Source organism: Pseudopodoces humilis, chromosome 4 (genome assembly GCF_049639895.1).
Source record: "Pseudopodoces humilis isolate 2021_Gansu_Grassland_sample_001 chromosome 4, ASM4963989v1, whole genome shotgun sequence".
NCBI lineage: Eukaryota > Metazoa > Chordata > Aves > Passeriformes > Paridae > Pseudopodoces > Pseudopodoces humilis.
In genome coordinates this window covers 56961364-56981507 of record NC_142203.1, presented here as the reverse complement: position 1 = coordinate 56981507, position 20144 = coordinate 56961364, and the positions used below count along the sequence as shown (strand labels likewise).

The window sequence follows — 20144 nt, the reverse complement described above, 5'->3', positions numbered from 1 at the left end:
TGATATTCCACAAGCAAGAGAGTCAACTTTTCAGCATAACAGCGTGTAACCAACAGAAAGGTCTTGGTTTCTTTGTCTCCCTTCCCTTATAATACCTTCACTTCTTCCTCCTTTCCACTGCTTTTGCAAAAGGAGTGATAGAATCCTCCTAGTTGTTCCTGGACATGTACAGTTTTTGACTGACCTTACTTAAACCACTTCATCGGAAAGTTCATCAAATTTTATTTTTCCTTTTGTTGGGGTAATCTATCATTTCAGTGGCTAAAGTGGATCACAGAAGGATTTGGCAAAGCACAAATTAGCAGTGGATCCCAGTAAGTAGCAAAGAAGGGACACAGGAGGTTCTTTTATAGAGGCTAAACTTACTACAGTCAGGTCATGCACTCTCTTGGATTCATTTAGGTAACTCTGGGCTTCCTACTGTCTTTAAAGAGCATTAAAACATAAAGCAAGTATCTTCTGTAGCATACGCAACATCTAGTTTCAGACAGGTAGCTAAGAATACCTTTTTTTTTTCTTTTTTTCAAAGGAATAACTATCCAGAGTGCAACTGTATAGATAACTTACCCAGAAATATTATCTTATGATCCAGGAATTTCTACATATTAGAAAACAAGGTTGCCTGCCTGATAGCAGGGATATATATTTGTGATGTGGAAGGGCAGTATACCGTGGTCTCTAGTGTCCCAGAAAAATGGGCTGAATGACCACTGCTCTATTAGCTGGTCTTGTTTCTCAAGCCTTTCAGGAACTACTCAGGTTTGTCCTGACATCAAAATTTTTCCAATTGCAAAAACTGCAAAATAAAAAAACCATTTCCTACTCACCTTTTAGTTCTACTAGTTTAAATGTTGACACTTGTCTGGGATACACTCCATTGTGCATTTTCTTCTGTATTTGGTGCCAGAATTGTACTTGCCACTAGAGAAAAGGAATGCTATCAGGTAGTCCAAAGGAGTTTTGCAGGTTTGTCAAAATGTTCTACTAAAGGTTAACTCTGTTGCATGCTCCATTATCATGCTATTATCCATCCTTTATCCCGTTCTCTTCCTCACAAAAGCCCTGGAAGGTCATAATGCCCCCTCTTCAATTTCAACACTATATTTAATTTTCATACAGGGAGTGGGATTTAGGTAGGTGTCAACACAGAAATGTGGAATGTAATTCATTTGGGTTGTGGATGATGGCAGCTTCATATTGCTGTTAAACCATGAAGTACAAAATTTCACATTTTTGTCTTGTGTTTTCTCTCAGTATTGCTGTAGCACTCAGGGACATGGATTGCAATGTTCTTTAGTGTCGGAGTTTTGAAATTGTTTCCACAACGTGTGTTATAGTTTCCTCACTTATTTCGTTCTGTTTTGTCTTCCTGGCTTTTATTTTGTGTTCCATGAGAGCCACTGGAGTTTAATTGAACGCTTTCAAATTGGTAAGAGTAACATAGGGCAGCACTCTGATTTGCAGCTTGGTGTGGTCTGCTCTGCTTTTGAACAGTACTTACTAAGAGTTTGCATTTAAGTAGTCTTTTTCTCCATTTGTATTGTGCAAGGTCAAGTTCAAAGCATCAATTAGGTAATTTGAGTATCCATTTTAATCAGTAAATAATAGGGATACATGTTTTGTTTAAATATTTTAAAGGAAAAGAACCTTGTGGCCCACCCAAGAACTTAGATACTAAAGTGGAGGAGAGTTCTGAAGTACCTATTTTAGAAGACACGTCATTATCACCAACAGATATTCAACAACATCTATGGCAGGTTTCCACAGATATTGAAAACACTGAAAGGTATGTGTAGCACTTCATTCCAAAACAAACAAATTTCCTTCTGGATTTATTTAGTCTTTTTTAATTTGACAGCCAGTGTTGCTACTATGAAAATTATAAGTAAATTAAATAACCTGTTAACTTCTCTAGTACATCAGATTTTCTGATTTTGTGAAATGTGGCTGAAATATGCTAAGCTCCAATTCTGCATTTCAAAATCAAAAACACAGAATCTAATTAATTTCACTTAGTTCTGCCCAGAGTTTTAAAATTGGAAGTTTTAGGAGGGGAGGGGAATGTTGTAGTGGTATTATTGTACTCTCTTAACTATACAGTTGAAAGCCAAAAATTAGACCCTTTACTGTAGAGTAATCCTGATGGTTAACATTTCTTTGCAAAAAGTTCTGTTTTGAGGCTTTGTATATTAAGTTGCTGCTGAGATTTGGATTGTTATCATGCTTATTTACATAAAGCCAAATTGTGTTCTACTGGGCCATAATGTGGAGAATGAACAGAGCAATTTTTCACTAATCATGCTGCTACATTTCTGAGAACCATTTCATGTGCAGAGGAATGAAGCAAGACCATATTGATTTTAAATCCTGAAAGCATTAAGACATTACAAACTTATGTATGTCTGCCATCTATGTGTAAAAGGGAAACCACTTGAAAATTTCTGGCCTCTTTCAAAACATTTCAAAGTGTAATTTTCTTTTGGAGATGATGTGTTGTTATCATATTTTCCATCATCTCCCTTTTAGAAAATCTAATGCCAGAGTCCTCCCAAGGCAGGTGAGAGTCATAGCCCTGTTTCTAAAATTTTCATTTAATGTGCACTGTTAAGTATTGTGGGTTAGTTGCATGTGTTATAATTTTCTTCTGAACAGTGAAACACATTCATGGCACAAGCTACAAAATGCTTATAAGTGGTATGAAGATGATATTAGTACTAGCTACTATTAATTTTAATACATACTGTGTATTTTGCCACTAGGATCACATTGTGTCCCCAAAGGCTTTTGATATAAAACATTCAAGTGCCAGAATAGGTCATAAATTTGAACCAGGAAAAGTTAGTGATCCCCTATCAATTTTTTTTCTGTTTCTTTTGGTATGAATCTTTAGATACATGTATGTAAACTGAATTCTTGCTCAGTAGATTCTTGTATTTATCACTCCATTGTTTTAGCATGTAAAGCTATACTGTGGGCCATTCCCCATGCAGTCTTCAACTGTTGTTCCATTGTATCTTTTTTAACTGTTGTATCTACAGAGATATGAGAGAAATGAAGAACCTTTTAAGTAAACTCAGGGAGACTATGCCTTTACCACTGAAAAATCAAGGTAGGTTTTGAATTTTCTTTATTTAATAAAAATTAAGATAATGGAAGGATTTCCCTTCCTTTATATACAAAAAAATCTAGGGTTCTTTAATGGAAACTAGAAAAAGAGAAATCTAGACAAAATCTGGATTTCTGATTCAGTGGAGCTGATTCAGTGGAGCCAGAATCTAGTATGTGATCTTTGGCCTCTTGAATTTCACATGAGGTATTCTGGAATTTATAGATACAGTATGTATAAATAAAATAATAGACCTTTCCTGTTGATACAAAGGCAGAAGCACAACTCCAGTGTCTGAAGTCCTTCTTTCTCAAAAGCAATGAAGGTGCAAATTGCAGACTAAGGGATCCTTCTGAGTGATGTGGTTTGCTTCACCCCTACAAGGCTCATGCTTTCTGTGACCTGACACTGACTCTGCAGAAAAGCTACTTTCCTTGAGTCTTGCCACCAGGCTGCTTTTCCCATAGATGGCGATCAGGCACCCCATAGAATTGCACAGGTGGGCAGGATCCCCATCCTATGCATCTATTTAGCAAAGGGCCTTCATTTTCTTGGCATGGTAAATACTCCACATCTACAAGCACTCTTTGTTCATGAGAACAGCATAAAAAAGATAATGATTTTTCTTTTTGATTTCTTCTTGATAATGGGTGTTCCTTAAATGTGGTTCAGTCTTTGCACGGTGGCAGCTGATGAAATGTACTGAATGTGTCCTAGATCTCATTCCAAGTAACTAAGCAGCCTAGCATTCATCATAATATGCTACAAGATGAATGTAGAATGATTGTATTCATTATACAAGTAAGATTTCATGGCAGGATAGCTTGATTGAAGACTATACTGCAAGGAAAAAGGGAATCACTTGTGATACAAATGTGCGATTGTAAAGACTGGAAGAGTGATAAAAAGTCTAGGCTTAACGTAGAAGAAAAGAGTGTGCTGGAAATAAGGAAGGGAAAGACAAATTGAGGGGATATAATGCATGGAGAAACTTGAATTCAGAACAGAGATAAAGGTGTAGAGAATTCTTCTTTGTTGCCTGCTGTCTACACTGCCCTTCAACACTGACCAGTGCAGCAGGATAGGAAGCATCCCAGAGTTTTAAAACTCTAAGATATGCCCCAGGATCAAGTAATCATAATTATTATGGAGATCCTGTTAATTAGCACTGTATGGCTCTCAAATGCAAAATTCAGGTGCTCTGTGCTCTATGGGATCTACCACTTCTCAGAAAGGGTTGTCAAGCATTGGAATGAATGCCCAGGGAGGTGGTGGAGGTATTCAAGAAAGGGCTGGACTTAGTGCCATTTGGTTGATGTGGTGCTGATCAGTTATAGGTTGGACTCAGATACCTTTTGCAACATGAATGATTCTGTGATCATGCATGTGCTGTTAGGACACATAAATGATGTAATCTCTTTTCAGTGCATATGGGTACATGCTTGTTAAGATGTGGGGTTTTTCATCACAGATGATAGCAGCCTCCTAAACTTGACTCCATACCCACTGGTAAGAAGACGGAAGCGAAGATTCTTCGGGTTGTGTTGTCTTGTCTCAAGTTAGAAGATTAAGCACAGGAGTACCAAGGAGATAATGACTTTGATTAAACCACTATTATTTGATGACTGAAAAGATGAAAGTGGCTAATATTGATTATAAAGTATATTTTCTACACTAAGCTATTAATTTTTGCCTTCTGCTCCATCCTCCTTTTCAAATAAGGGTTTTAATACTTTCAAGTCTTGAAAGGCTGTGGAACAGATCTAGCGTATTTAAAACTTTTTAAAGTATGTTTTGCATGCTTACTTTCAGTCACTCAAAGAAGACACAAGAATTATGATTCATAGATAATTTTAGAGGGTTTTTTAATTGTTTGAGCCACCGGTAAAAGTCTGTGCATAGTACACTACTCTTACTTAATTATGATTACTTAAGCATAGAAGAAGAACATTTGATTATTCTCTCACAGTCTTTAAGCATAGGAAACTATTTAAGAGCAAAACTATTAAGGTTCTAAGACATTAAAACAATATTGTAACAGAATTTATGAAATATAATCCAGTTGCTTTTTGTGCTCTCATTCATATTTAGTCTTCCACTGTATCTCAACTTCAAAGCTTTATAGAAGAATACCTTAATTTATTATACAAAAACCATATATGAAAATAGTTAGGAGTTGTAAATACAGAGAAATCATAATATCTACGAACTGTACAATGCTTAGAAGCAACAGATTTCCTTTTAAGCCAATAGTATATCTACAAGCTTTTGGAAAAAAAAAGTAATTTATTAAAAGAAGGTGTATTAAAATAAACAATGTAAAACACAACACCAACCCATTTTGTTGCCAGTAGAACTCAAAGCATGGTGTCTGCATATCACTAAGTATTGATCTGATAAGGCATGCCAGAATTATCTCAGACTGTAAGATATTAAACATTTTACATTGTTAATAAAGTTTTTTATTTAAATTAAACGTTGTCTTGTTTCTAGTTGTTACCAGACTATGTATTTTTTTCTAATCATGTTGTCAGAGTACTGCATGAATTTGTGACAGTATTTCCATTTCAGCAAGTATGTTTACAAAGATTAAAAAGATATGCATGACTAAATTCTTTAAATAGCACCAAAAAAGATAACTTCAGTGTGTTTGAAGATTTTAGGTCATGAACTGGCATGAATTAGGCATAAATATTGCTAAGCATCTGAAATGGGGAGATCCCTATGCACACAAAACTATGTGCTTGTGAGAGCAAAAAACATTTTTAAAGAGAACGGAATCAAAGTCCACAGCATAATGTTTAAGCACAGTTAATTCTTTAAAGCTTCCTGCACATATCTCATGAACCTTGTGTTAATTAATCAGAGCTGTTGTCTGTAACAGGCAGCACTGACATGTTTCCACTAGAACTCTCAAAACAGTAGACTCACTCTATGATTCCATCCTCACAGATACACTAGGTTTTGCAACTCTTAAAAAAACAACTTTGGAATATAAAGTTTAAAAAGCTGTTTTGGAAAAACAACTGGTGTCTAATGGCTATTAAAAATAATGTCTACAAAGTTGATTAGTAGTTACAATTAACCAATTAATTTTTTTTCAGCATAAGTGAAAAAGACAGACATTAATGCCAGAAAAAATGTATGCATTCAAGACTGAATGTACAGTGATGCCATGAGAAAGAAAAGGGGGAAAGAAAATTTCACACAAGATTTCTTTTGAAGTCCTGTTTTATTGGTACAATCAGAGAATCAGATGGGCAGATAAAGCAGTGACCATGTCTTATTCATTACCTGACCACATATCATCACAGGGAATTTCATATGCCAGGTTGCATGACAGCTCATATCTTTGTGTTTTAACCACAGTTATTGCAATGGAATATACATTAGTAAGACAAATGTATAAACATTTTAATGAACAAAGTCCTGGTAAGTATCTGAATTGAAGAGGTATCAAGGGATAAATTGGTTTACTTAGGAATGCAGTGGATTATCTTTTACTAATTCAAAAGGAAACAAGAAAACTTTTTAAGCCCCAGAGCATGGTGTCAGTAAAATAAAGATAAAAGTTAATGATATTTCTACATTTTAATTTAATGGAATACGGCAGTGTAGGATCAAAGTTTAAAAGTTCCCTCAACAAAATGAAATACAAATTATTTATAGAGATTGTTTAGAACCATTATTTTCTTTCTGAGTACTTAGAAATACCCCCTATTTCACAATAAACTCCCAAATGGTAACAAGCAATTCCAGGAGAATACTGAGGAAAGCAGCACTTGCTTTCTAAATCCTTCTTGGAGTTTGAACATTTTAGTTGAAAGTGTTATAAGTTCAAGACACCATTTTTTTGCAGGGTAGGAAGCAAGTATGAGTTCCTCTTGCCACCAAATATGTCAAATTTCACCAACTCTCTCTTTTACTAAAATTGTGTACCTCCGGCTTTATAAAACCAGGTTCTTTACAGCCACCTTCCACTGGCAGCACCCATTTTTCACATTTAATGTCATAAAAAATACCAATCTAAGAAATCACATAACTATGTACACTGTAAAGTCTAAATTTTTCAGAGTAGAATCAAAATACAAGCATACAGCAGTAGACAGCACGCTAACACATGCTGCAGGTTGCATGTTAACTAACCCAAAATGAGGAGGTACCATAAAAAATCAGCATGTTAACTTACATAATAGGTCCATGTATATCCAATACAAGTTAGAAAATCTGTGTCAGAGAATGGGAGAGACACAATAACCAACTTCTGTCCCATCTGAGGAATAAATACACAGTGGTGCATTAAATGCCTATTGGTCTTAAGTCTTTGTAACGGAGAAATTCCTTATTACCTCTGTAAGAGACATCCTACCTATTGTCCAGCTTTGTAGACAAGAGGCAAGAGAAGCTAAAGAAACATCTATTTCTGCTCATACTTAGTCATAAGTCACTCCAGTCAATGAAGACTTGTAGCATTTTTTTGGGAAGTTTGTGGTCCTGTTTAAGTTCTACGACCTTGAAGGCACTGACTGATATGCAGGAAAACTTACCCTTTGCCAGCAGAACCAGCCTTTTCTGCTTCAAAAAACTAAACTAGGCTGAATACAGGTGGGCAGGACATATTTTCTAGGGATCGTGGTGTGGCAAAAGTTGTAACAATGACTTTTCTACACCTGAATAATTTGTCTCAAATCCAAAACTATTTTCCCTGAGATTCTATTTTCTAGCCCCACCCATGTTTCAAGACTTAACTTTTTAACTTTACTTTTACTCTTTAATTGGTGGTTGTACCCTCTAATGTGGAGGCTGGTTTTTTTCAGCTTCAGCTGTTCAAAGTGTATGCATAATGTGCTGTCCAGATCTAGCCTTGTGTTGCCAGTCTTAGACATTTTCCTGCCTGAACTCACTTGGCTTTGAACTACCAGTCTCCATCTCACTAGTACTTTGAGCCTTTCCCTTGTAACATCTGTACAATTTCTTGGAGTGGTATTTCTATCACTTCCATTTTTAAAAAAACGTATTACATACCACTAGCAAAGGGAATTCTGATCTCCAAGAGAGCACCTGTATCTATTTGTCCAGTCTATTACTATCTAATGCAAGCATATCTTCATTTGAGCAATTACATGTACTCAGCTCCCTCTTCCAGAAGTTATTTCTAGCTCTTCTGGAACTGCAGTTCTTTGATGAAAAAAAACTTTCTTCCAATTTTCAGCTTAAATCTACTCCTGGACAATTAAAAACATGCAATGTGTTTCTTACATGTCACCCTGAAAACTCAGCTTTTGAGCTTGCTAACATAGTTTTCTAAGGACTTTCCCAGGACAGTAACTGTAAACATAGATATGTGTACATTCTTTCTGTTACACGTCTTGTGATGGGCATCTCTCATGGCCAGTGCAGTGAGAAAGTGTTATCCTGACCATCCAATCCCTGGCCATGGTAAGAAGCCTATAAATCCTGGGAGGAAAAATAAACTCTGCTTTTTCTTTCACCACACCTCAACCTGTGTCCGTGTGATCTATTCATCTTCAGCAGTAACACTTACTTACAACTTTATTCTTTGTTAAAATTCTCTGATAGTCAAAATTCTGGCAGGGTGTTTTAAACAATTATACTTTAACAAAAGCCTGAGGAAAATACACAGTACAGACAAATAAGGATTAATCACTCCTTCACAGTACACCTTCTCAGTGGGACAAGTATTGAGCTTACACAGCAAACTGTAAATAAACCACATCTTGCTGAAGTTTAAATGAACTAACTCTACAAAATAGCCTTTTTCAGACTTTTTTCTTTATTGCTATTATTTAAACGATAACATTGCTTTTCTAGATAAACCTATTCTTACGGTCTTTCTTCTCTAATAGTTTTCCTTTTTTTTTTCCCCCCTAATCTCTTTGGGTTCTTTATTCTTGTAGCTCTTTTGTTTTCTGCTACCACCACATCTCATGTTCTTCTTTATCACTTGAATTCATCTTCATAGATTGTTATACTAGAATTTCTTGTGAACAGTGTAAGTGTTCCGGCATTTTTACTACAGATGCATTTTTGACATATTTTTCTCTATTAACCCTTATTATTATTCATAATGATTTGTATCTTATAATTTCTATTAATGTCTTTCTTAGGTACTACTGCCTTGGGGCAGAGGCATTGTAGTAGGAGGTACCAAGTGTGTGTTTGCCCAAGAGAGTCTGTCATGTGTGGTAATTTTCACAAGGTAAGATAGGTTGGTTGCACAAGACATGGCAATATCAGAAATACGTTTTAACAGCTTTGCCACTGGCTCTACTGTGGAGACTTCGGAGCACAACTGAATCATCAGTTGAGAGAAAAAGTTTGGGATGTTTGACATTCTGTTTTGCATACAAAGAGATTGTGTCCCTTTTTGACTGGAGAGAGATGATGTGAGGAATTGCAAAAGATGATCTTCTTAAAATACATCCCAGGAGTTCCTAGAACTGATTGTTACATGAAACAGATAACAAGCACCATGTCAGATTCATTACTCATGATACTTTTCAGAGGAACCTGCATCTATGATTTTTTGCTGTTGTCAACTACAAAAGCACTGAATAAATACAGAGTTCAATGTGCATTATCTCAACAGCTTTCACGTCCTTAAAGAACAAGCCTGTAAATGTTACTCAGTCCAAGTTCACAGCTAGACACTGCTTTTTCTATCCGTAATTGTCTTGTTGCAATTCTAAGCTATGATTCTTCACTTAGGACACAAAGAGGTGATGCAATTCCCCCTCCAGGTCAAGCCCCTTCTCTGGAGCACCTGCTTCAGCAGTTGTGCTTTGTCCATGAAAATGTAACTTGAAGAATTATTCTCAGCCTTGGTTCCCAGGAATAACCAAGACAGCACAGAGCCTTGTAACCCCCTGGGCTTGAAGCTCTGGAATTTGTTTTGTCTTTCTGCTTAGGGAAAGGCCATGGAAAAGTACTGGGAAAACTAGCTACTAATACAGTAGGTTACAGAGTTACAAATATATGTGTGAAGAGTACAGAAAACATATAAAAGAAAAAAAAAAAAAAGGCAAAACCCAAATGGCATCAACACAGGAAACTAATATTAAATTGCAGTTGTACACACGGCTTTCCTTACACTGCAAGATGATGCTAGTAGCAGGTAAAAGACTTCAGAAGTTTAAGATTATGAAGATGCCAAGTATATTGTTAAAATGCCTCTAAAGACTATGAAAACTACTAAGCATGGAAGTATACTTTTGGCAGAATCTAAAGAGAAAAATATTACTGAAGTGCTGTTCAACTGTCCTAATCTGATATGTATTCAAATTAGGGTTACACAAAACTATTTGTGTTGAAAGTAGCTTTAAGTTACTCTAGGTACATTTCAAAAATGTATATACTCTAAACTGTGAAAGAGACTGAAGGGTTTTACTTGGTGTCTCTCAAGTTGCAGAGAACACTTAAGCTGTAATTTTTGTGCTGTGACTGTGTATTTTCTTTGGCTATTTGTGAAACAACAGCTTTATTCAGTTTCAATTCAGTGATTCCAGGATTTGGGGCATTTTATAGCAGTTTGTTTCCCATCTTAACAGCTCAACTGCCAATGTGCACATTTTTCTTCCACTACCTGGGAAAGATGATTGAAGGAAACACCAAGTATCTGCTTTTGTTTCCTGGTGCCAATTGACAGAGACTGATTTGCATTTCAGAGTTTACTGTAAAGTATATGAAGGTTGTTAACTCTTCATTACGCTATGCATTTGTCATGCTCACCCCATATACTATTCATATGCTTTGTTCTTGTCTTTCTTTCTGGAAATGGTCATTTCATTCTGTAACAGAGAGAAGCTGACAGGGAATGGCACTTGTTTGTACTGGCATCACCTTTGTATTGCAAGAGCTTTGGAGCCTGTGGAGTAGCAGGGCAATCACTGCTGTAGAGTTATGCCAGGGTTAGCCTTCAAAAGTGTGATTGATTGATTGATTCAGATGCAAACTGAAGCTAGTAACAATTGACAGGAATGAAGAAATAGCTAAAGTTCAATACTAGAAGTCTTGTTTCGATATCCAAACTTTTACATCTATGTCAAAGATGAAATGACAAAGAACAAAACCCAAGGAAAAAGAACTTTAAAAATCGGTAGCTTTTGTTTGCTTCTGTTTATTTTCAGCTTGCTTATAGTGATCCTGCCAAAGGAATATGTAGTTATGCTTCACACAGTCTATGACCAGATCGATTTTAGAATATAATTTTGAAGTATCAATCTTTTTTAGCTTCCCATTGCTCATTCTTCCCCTCTCAGGACCTGAACACTGATTCATATTTGCACTTACTGATTAATGTATTTAAGCAAAAAATATTATGTAAAACATACATTTATTTAAAAGGTAATAGAAAATCTCACTTGAATTTCCAAATCTGAAGTAACCATTCTGACATTAAGCATATTTAAGTCCTTATCGTTCTACACAAAGGCTTGCAAACTGAAATTTACCACATCTCACTGTAAAGGTTACAAACACAATCACAACTGAACTAAAAATAAGAGTCAAGAACCACTTGCATTAGTACTAATAAATCTGAAATAGAAAAGCAGATTCTTTTCATAAATGGTCCATCTAATAATTTGAAGCACTGATGTATGCAAATAGATTTGTCAAAAATATATATATATCTATCCCATTTTACAACAGCATTGCAAAGCATAAATAAACTTGCTCTGAAAGGAAAATCATCTTCTCTGCAGAAGTGAAAGCAAAAACAGACCAGCACGTCAGTCACTACTTGAACTGTCTGAACTGTTAGAAGATGAACTTTTTTCCTTTCGTCTCTTCTTTTTCTCCTTTTTATGATGCTTTCCTTTCTTAGATTTATGCTTTTTCCCCTTTTCTTTTTTGTGTGATTTTTGTTTTTTTGACTTTGGCTCATCCTCTTCTGCTGAACTTGATGAGGAAGATCTAGTAAAAAAAATGCAGATCAATATGTAATTAAAGAAGGAAAACAACACAATAATCATTTAAGGTGTCAGTATTTTTATAATGTCACAATTTGAATTTGGTGTAGAATTTGTACAGTAGCACCCACTGGAAATCTTATGTTATCTGAATCTGCATGCTTAACTTAAATGATGACTTTCCTATTAAGACTTTCATGCTAGAAAAGTAACATGTTTATAATACAGATTAAAAAATAATGGAACAGGCAAGTTGTGTGGGTTTTCAGTCTTTGAGAAAAGAACAACCAAGAGTACAGACCATCAAAAAATAAAGTATGACAAAAAGATAGAGCTTCTGTTTTAAAATACAAAATGATCAATAACAATGCTAACTAATGCCTTCAGATATATGTCCCTGATGCAAAAATCTAATAGAACAGTTATGAAAAATTTTTATGTTTTTGCAGCTCATACTATTGGTCTCTAACCAGTAGTGATGAGTGATTACATACATAAAAGAACTGTGATGACAATAAAAGTCATTAAATATTCATGAATACTAAAGAGGACATTTGTGCTATTGTTTACTTAAATATTACTTGAATATAAAGAAAACCAACAAGATTGACTCTTTTCTGTTCTACTTCTGCACAAGTGCAAGGGCTGTCTTCAAAAGTGGAAGCTTGAGCTACACAATGTAAATAAAGATAAGGAAAAATGCAAACACAACAGGTATTAAATCCTGTTTCTTTATATCTGAGGGACATCTTGTAGTCTCCAAATACATTTTACAGTTTATACCTTCCAGTGCAGTTCCTGGCATACTATCTTATCAGTTGTCCTAATGACAAAACATCAGTTTGTTTCATCTACAGTCTCACTTAAAAAAAAAAAAAAAAAAAAAAAAAAAAAAAAAGGCAAAAAAACCCCAAGAAACCAAGTCTGTCCACAGGCTACAACTCAGATTCACAAACATTGGGCTATTATAACATTTTTGTCTGAAACTGGAGTAACACTCTTTTCGGGCTTCTAAAACTCAGTATTACAGAGGTTTCCCTTTTGACAACTGCCAGTTACTCAGAGCACATGTGTGTGCCTGCAGGTGTGTTTACACATGCACGTGTGCACATAAAGAACCCTACAGTCTCTGAACTTCAGTGAGCCTTCTCCACCAGGCTAGGCTGGGGACCAACCCCACAGTCCTCCTGACTTGTTTTTTTCCCATCACAGCTTGTCTAAAGCTGGACACTCAGGGGGACTTCTGCATTCTCTGATCTGCAGACCTGCAGCTTGCTAGAGCTTTCAACACTCCTATGATCCTAACTCCATGGCAGAAGGCCTGTGACTCCCCCACAGATCTAAGAACCTTTACCTTACTATTATTTTACCATTACCTTTATCGTCCAGCAAGAACTGATTATAAACATGAATCAGTTCTCACTGGAAAACAGGACTTTTCAAGTGGAAGATGTACTTGCAAATAAATTTGCATCAACAGAAGCAGTATTTCCTGAGAAAACACAAGTATCAAAAATATTTCTAAAGCTATGTTTTGAAATGAAAAGAGGTGTGAAAAGGTTACCTTTTCCTTGGTCTTTTTAATTTTGTTTTCTCTTTGCTTTTTCTTTTTTGTTTCTTTTTTTCTTCCTCTTCATTTAAATCTATGGGTAGAAATTTAAAGTTTACGAAACACTTATCTGAATTAAGATCAGCATTAAAAAAGTAGTTTCAATAGCAATGTCAAGTTATTACAAAATTCTTGTTAAAAGGCTTTCTTTTCCTTCCCCCAAATTCTGGTTAGTATAGCAAATTCAGAAATATTTTGCAGTAGCAGCAAGACTTCGATACACAACTTACACTGTAATGACATTGATCTAAGCACTAAGAATGAAGGAAGGCCTGTAAAACGTAGCCAAAAGACCTCTTCCTGTATGATTACATCAGGTTTTCTTATCTGTTCTTCTGTATTTTAGCAGTTTTAACATTTAACATATTATTGTCCACATCTGAAAACTAGAACCATTAAAAAAAATAATATTCTGTTAGGTTTCCCTGAGTTATTTTCACACATCCCCATTTCATGTTTCACAAACAGAAATGCCGTGAGACACATTTGAGTTAATTGTTAATGTACTGCCTACAGAGACCAGCAAAAGACTCACCCCTCATCTGGGTGTGTCTGCCTCCTGCCCTAATCCTCTACAGTATAGTACAGTAACTTCACATTTCACTTACAAGCAATGTTTTTATGACATAGATGCAATTTCTGACCTTAGATTTTTCTATACCAGTTCAAAAAGTACTTTTGAACTCTCCAAAGTGCAAATCCACCACAAATACACCACCATAAATACACATTCAGCTAACAGAAAAACACTGGTTTTACAATTTATCCTTAAAAAAGAGAGGAAATTTTGAGTATTTCATTTTATTCCTATGACCCTTTCCATAAAGTCTGAATGCTGGTGTAGTTATTCCTTTGCTATCACAAATACAAATTATTGGTCTGTATGTTATGGAGTGGAACTTGAAAGAATTTAGTATGACATAAAAGAGAAAATTACCTTTGGAGCAATGTAAAAAATATGAATGAGAATGGGTGAACAAATAATATTTTTTAAAGAAAATAGTGCAAAATCTTAAGAAGATGAGAAAAAGCAGCAAAATTCTGCCTGGATAACTGACAATACACGTCTCCTTACAATATATGTAGCAGCCACAATTTGCAAGAGAACATATAATAAACAGGAATATTAGAAGGTCAAATAAACAGCTGTTTTTCCTGCAGGTATCCATCTTCAATCAGCTTAGAACTGAAAAAAAAACAACCTTTACATTCAGAAATACACAATAAGTGGTATTTTTTCCAAAGAGACTTGTTCCAAGAAAGCACCATTCCAGTACCAATTCAGCACTCTTGATAAACAGCCTACCCATTTCATTTGAAGTGTACAGCTAACTATATGGTTCTATCTACACCTTTTCCTTTCTAAATAGCTTCTTCTTTAGGAACTAAATGTCAGAGCATATGAGAGCAAGAGAACAAAACATAATAAAAAACTGAAGAGCAGAGGAGAAGAAAGTTCATTCATTTGAAACACACCATGGTGGAACAAACTCCCCTTCTTTCTTGGGTGAACAACCTCTTTGGAGTCCAAACGAACTCAAGTATCTGATAAACAACTCATCTATTCTCACTCTAACAACAAGTTGATACTCAGACCTTCCAAATATAGAACAGTACTTCTCCAAATATGAATGACTGAATTTCAATTTACTAGATGTTTCTGTCAAAATCCTACTCAGAACCTGGAGAGAAATCCAGGTGTCATATTCTCATTAGAAGATGTTTGAACTTCATGTCACAATCAAAAGATTAACTCAGAACATCCATGTCATTACTAGCTTCTTAGTAAAAGATCAATAATCTCTTGCATTTAGGAGCCCCTTTTGAGATGTTCTAAATGGGTTCATTCATAACTTCCTATAGAAGGAATTAATCATAATACTAAAAGAGTGTAGGTGTATCAAATCTCTGAAGTCTAAACAGATGAAGTAAAAGACCTATTTTTAAATCACAGGCTAAAAGAATTAAAAGTAGCTATCAAAAAGGATAAAGTGAGAGTCCCTGCACGTAAGAAGACTATTATCCAAGACCCACAAAAAACACCTTACTCTTTTTTTCACGCATGGCTTGTAATCTCTGTAGTTCCTCTTCCTCGCTGTCTTCACTGCTAGTGCTGCTAACATCTAAAACAATATCTCTCTGAGGATCTACTCGGAGGAAGTTTCGACATTCAAATGTCAGATGACCAGCTGAACAAAATAAATATACAGAAAAAAAAAATCACAATTTACCAAAAAACATCAAAAACTAAGTAACATTGATTTTTGTATTACTCAGTTTTGAAAAGTGAAAGGAAAAAAGGCAGTCTGTCATCTCTGAAAGGGACAGGAGAAAGTTTACTTTGAAAAAGTCTCCAAGAACTTTGATAGGTTGTTTAATGCTCTTCCATTTAATAGTGCTTTATGGCCTTTCTCCTATTCTGCTTATTTTAAGATTTTTTTCAACTTCAGTTTCTATTTTTAAACGGTCTTAGATACTTTCTAAAGAAATTACCTAAAAACATAGCATGAAATATTTCAAAAACTACAGTAAATGCATTGCTTAACTCCCTCCAGTGAAATTGTAGAATTCTGTTTGCTTATGAGACATAATCTTTAACAACCAGCATTTAATACTGACTAAAATACTACCTGACTGGTATTTTTAGTTTTCTAAGTTACATCTTGATAATCATGACCAGCTAGAAACCTTGTGCTGAATGCTCTCATTGAAATAATAAAATGAAATTTAAAAAAAAATGAAGATATGGTTTTGGAGACACAGTAATTCAAGTAGCAATTGAAATAAGCTCATGTTCTTAGTAAGGATGATGTCTAACTACCCAACCTTGAAGACAAGAGATTCTAGGAACATATAGGCATGGATCACGTGATTTGACTACAAGTTTCCTCCTCTACCAGAAAGCTTCTGATACTTGTTGCATGTAGAAACAAAGCACTAAATCTATATTTGTATCCACTGTTCTTTGAAAGAACAGATACACAAAGCAATTCATTGACAAAAATTTTTTGCAAAGCCTGAAGTGAAAGCATGAAGCAATCTTTTTTCCTGTCACCCAACATAACACTCATAAAAAACCTGGACAGCTTCACTCACTGTGCTGAAAGTTCAAGACAATTCAGTACAGAACAGTGTTCACTCCTCCAATGTTCCAAAAAATAATAAATAGTCAGTGACTAAAAATTTATAATCTTCACTAAGACCTGTCTCCATCAATCAGGAAAGTAGTCACAGACATTTACAATCAGTGTATAATCCAAATCATGAGCTAAAGGCCAACTGCAGAAATTGTAAGCAGTAAAGGTAGCTGTTTCTTGAAATAAACAGTGCACAAAATAATATTTTCTTAGCATAAAAGATAATACAAATTTTAAACTATTTTTTCTGGTGATTTAGATTTGACTTAAACTGAAATGCCTGCCTCTTTGCAGTAAGGTTCAAAAGAAGCACAAGCACTCATCTCAATGTATATCAAAGGTGCTTTCAATGCAAAGTTTCTCAAGTAATTGCATTGATATGTAGTATGTATAAATATAATATGGTTTTTTTTCCTGAGAAACTCAAAGAGGATTGATAATTTGAGAAACCAGAGAATGAACATGAAATAAATAAAAGAAAAATAATGTGGTAATTTAAACTGACAAACATCTAGGCAGAATACTGGGAATACAAGGGAGAATACTTCTTTCTTTTTTCCCCTTCTCCTCTAAAGGCAGTTCCAACCAACATCATAAACTAAAGAAAACACTGTAACTTCATATTGCTTATTACAGACTTACGGTAGCCACACTTTTTGCATCCAGCTCTGATATTATCCTTATTTCCACCTGAAAGAGAAAATTTCATCAATTAGGTGTGGCTGAAGAGAACTTTCAAGTTTCTTTCAAATGTGACTAGATATTATCAGTACACAGAAGTGATCACCCCCTCAAAAGTACTAAGTACACTAAGATCTCTTAAAAAAACTGCATTTCTAAGGCTACTTTTCTCTACAGTAGTCTATCAGAACATTTGACTAGTTTCAACTGCTAGAGATCATTTAGTCTTACATAATTTACTGCCAAATCCTAATTTGATTTATTGTAACCTTTCCACTTGTATAGTTACAGTAGGAACCCAACCATTGACATCTAACATTGCAGTGATCTGTAGCACACTATATAAATTCTAGCAGTGCAAGGATGTTGGCAGGCATCTGGAAACTCTATAGTGATTTATAATTTCATTACAAGAATTGACTTTACAAGGCAATTAAAAAGACCAAACAAAAAAATCACTCCTGAAAATAAGGAAATAAAAAGTCAACAAATCGTTAAATTATTCTGAATCCAGACAATATGACACCAAATACAAAAAATGCAAGAAAGCAGATGTGTAAGAAAGTAAAGACAGCAACAGAAAAGTTTAGATTCTAAGCAGGAAGAAGGATCTGAATAATGCAAATTTTAGGTATTGAAAGTGTATGATTCTCCCATGTGAGACAACAGTTATGTTAAACAGACACAGTAGGACATAATTCAGGAGAAGAACCAGGGATTTGCCCCACAGATCAATCTAATTTTAATAATTTAAGCCATTGGTAATGAAAGGGACAACTGAATCCCCAAAATCAAAGGATGCTCTTCTATCTCCCAACTGAATGGAGCAGAAAAACCCCAGTGACTTAAGCAGTCATACGCTATCAGAAATGGAGTACATTGGCCCCATTAATTTAAATTATGATTTACTGAAACAAGCACTGTCTTTAGAAAATTCTACTCAAAATTACAGAAACTTTCAAACCCCAAGTTTAAAAAACTACCTTTGAAACTTGGACAACTGAGGTGTATGCCTTAAAGGGTATTGGAAAGCCAAGCAACAAAGATCCATACATTCCATTATAACAGGTGATTTTCTGCAAATCCCAAAACCTTAGTATTACATATCCCCTTCAAGGTCAGCAGTGTTCAGGTACCTGTTTTGTGACTATCTTTAGAAGGACACCCATGAGAGATAAGGAGGTAGGAAACAGAGAAGAAAGAGTCACAAAATAAAAATCAAAAGCATAAAAGTATCTTGCAATGTCACATCAAAGAAACACTCAAACCAGCATTTGCTTGTTCACTACTCCTTGGGACTAGAAAACAAGATTACCCAAGCTACCTACTTTGTCTCAACTTTCTGAAATACAGAGTCAACCTCTGCATAGCTGACCCATAGGTAAAGGAAGATTTGGTGTTGCAGCAAAGGGAGGTCAGTACAGTGCACACTACAGAAATCTACCGTGTAAGTCAGGATCTCCAAAAAAGACACCCAGCAGATGACAAGAATGCTAATACTGTCATCAAATATTCCCACCAAATTCCAAGGACTTAAATTTTAATATTGTTTTTATGGCTTTACATAATAATTGACTTTAAATAATAATGTTAGAGGCAGGGGTTTGGACTAGGTGAAATTTTAGATGACTAAAAGCAAACAAATTGCAAGAAGCTTTCTTTCTCACTCTTCTTCCCATATCTTAATTCTCTAGACAATTAACAAATGGCACGCAACTAAGGACCCAAATCATTCAGTGGAGAATAAGATAAGAAAAGCTTTGGAAACCTTTGAATGCAAACATGTCCTCCACAAAAATCCCTTCTAGAATGGGAAGAAGTTTATGAAGGCCTTCTCCTCATCAGAGAAGCAATTATCACCAAAGCTCAGGCCTGTTCAGCTGTTCCTGAACCAAACACTCCCTGTTTGTCAGGACAAAACAATACGAAGAAACGGCGACACATACCCGAATACCTTGTAAACCGCGCAGGTACTTCTGCCTGCCCTGTCTCACAAGAACAGTCTACTGGGACACAAGCGCTAATCCAGAACTACCATGGAGGAGAAAAGCCATGTCTGACAACCACCGTTCTTTAACTCTAACCCCAGAGAAGGCGGGGATGGGAGCGGAGCGCCGCGTCACCCAGAAGCTCGGGGAGAGCCTCGCAGTCTCAAGAGGATGCGCCCGTAGCGCCCCTGAGTTGCCCCTGCCCAGCGCGGACCCCTCTCCCTCTCCATGTGCCCCTCCTTCTCCATCTCCATTCCCCCCTCCCTCTCCCTGCCGCTGCCCCCGGCAGCGCGGACTGGAGCAGCGCCCGCAGTCTCCCGCACACTTCCCAGTACCGCGCACGGCCGCGAGCCCTCCCCGCGCAATTGTCCCAGCTGCCCACCGCCCAGCCGCTCGTTCCCGTCCCCAGGCTGTCGGGCGGAGCCGGCCGGCGCTCTCCCTGCCCAGCCGCGGCCCCAGGCGGGAGCCCCTCACCCGGCAGTGCCATCCCGCCGCACTCTCCGAACCGGACCGGCCCGCATGCGCAGCGACACCTCTCCCCGCCGGAAGGCTTTGCTCGGCGCACTCCCGGACCGTACCACTCTCAGGGAAGGCAGGGGGCCTCAGCACCCCTAGGGCGGGGGCCGCGGTGGTGGACCACAGAGGTGTGGAGAAGCCTGCCATTCCCAACACACGGCTTTTTCCAGTGAATCT

The 20144-nt window shown here is 36.4% G+C and overlaps 2 protein-coding genes across 4 annotated transcripts in view; one reads left to right on the top strand and one right to left on the bottom strand.

Moving 5' to 3' along the window:
- The window catches only part of RGS7BP (regulator of G protein signaling 7 binding protein), a 34303-nt gene extending 28721 nt beyond the window's left edge, over positions 1 to 5582 (top strand). For all 3 annotated transcript variants that reach the window (XM_005530102.3, XM_088054312.1, XM_088054311.1), the window contains 3 exons: positions 1639 to 1786; positions 3039 to 3109; positions 4578 to 5582. In XM_005530102.3, coding sequence (XP_005530159.1) covers positions 1639 to 1786; positions 3039 to 3109; positions 4578 to 4669 — 311 coding nt within the window. In that variant the 3' untranslated portion in view covers positions 4670 to 5582. The remainder of the gene's footprint in view (positions 1 to 1638; positions 1787 to 3038; positions 3110 to 4577) is intronic.
- Positions 5583 to 8879: 3297 nt separating this feature from the next.
- On the bottom strand, positions 8880 to 20037 carry SREK1IP1 (SREK1 interacting protein 1). Its single transcript, XM_005530101.3, has 5 exons — positions 19926 to 20037; positions 17425 to 17472; positions 15694 to 15834; positions 13601 to 13679; positions 8880 to 12040 (listed from the first exon to the last, which is right to left on the bottom strand). Exons 1-5 carry the CDS (start codon positions 19936 to 19938, stop codon positions 11857 to 11859), a joined length of 465 nt encoding a protein of 154 aa, XP_005530158.1. The 5' UTR covers positions 19939 to 20037; the 3' UTR covers positions 8880 to 11856.
- Between the last annotated feature and the right edge of the window lie 107 nt (positions 20038 to 20144).

What these genes read in the sequence shown, in the direction of transcription:
- SREK1IP1 (XM_005530101.3), bottom strand. An exon ending in ATGCAAAAAGTGTGGCTACC is followed by an intron (nt 15,835 to 17,424) that starts GTAAGTCTGTAA and finishes TATTTTGTTCAG; the next exon opens with CTGGTCATCTGACATTTGAA. An exon ending in AGCCATGCGTGAAAAAAAGA is followed by an intron (nt 13,680 to 15,693) that starts GTAAGGTGTTTT and finishes TTCTACCCATAG; the next exon opens with ATTTAAATGAAGAGGAAGAA.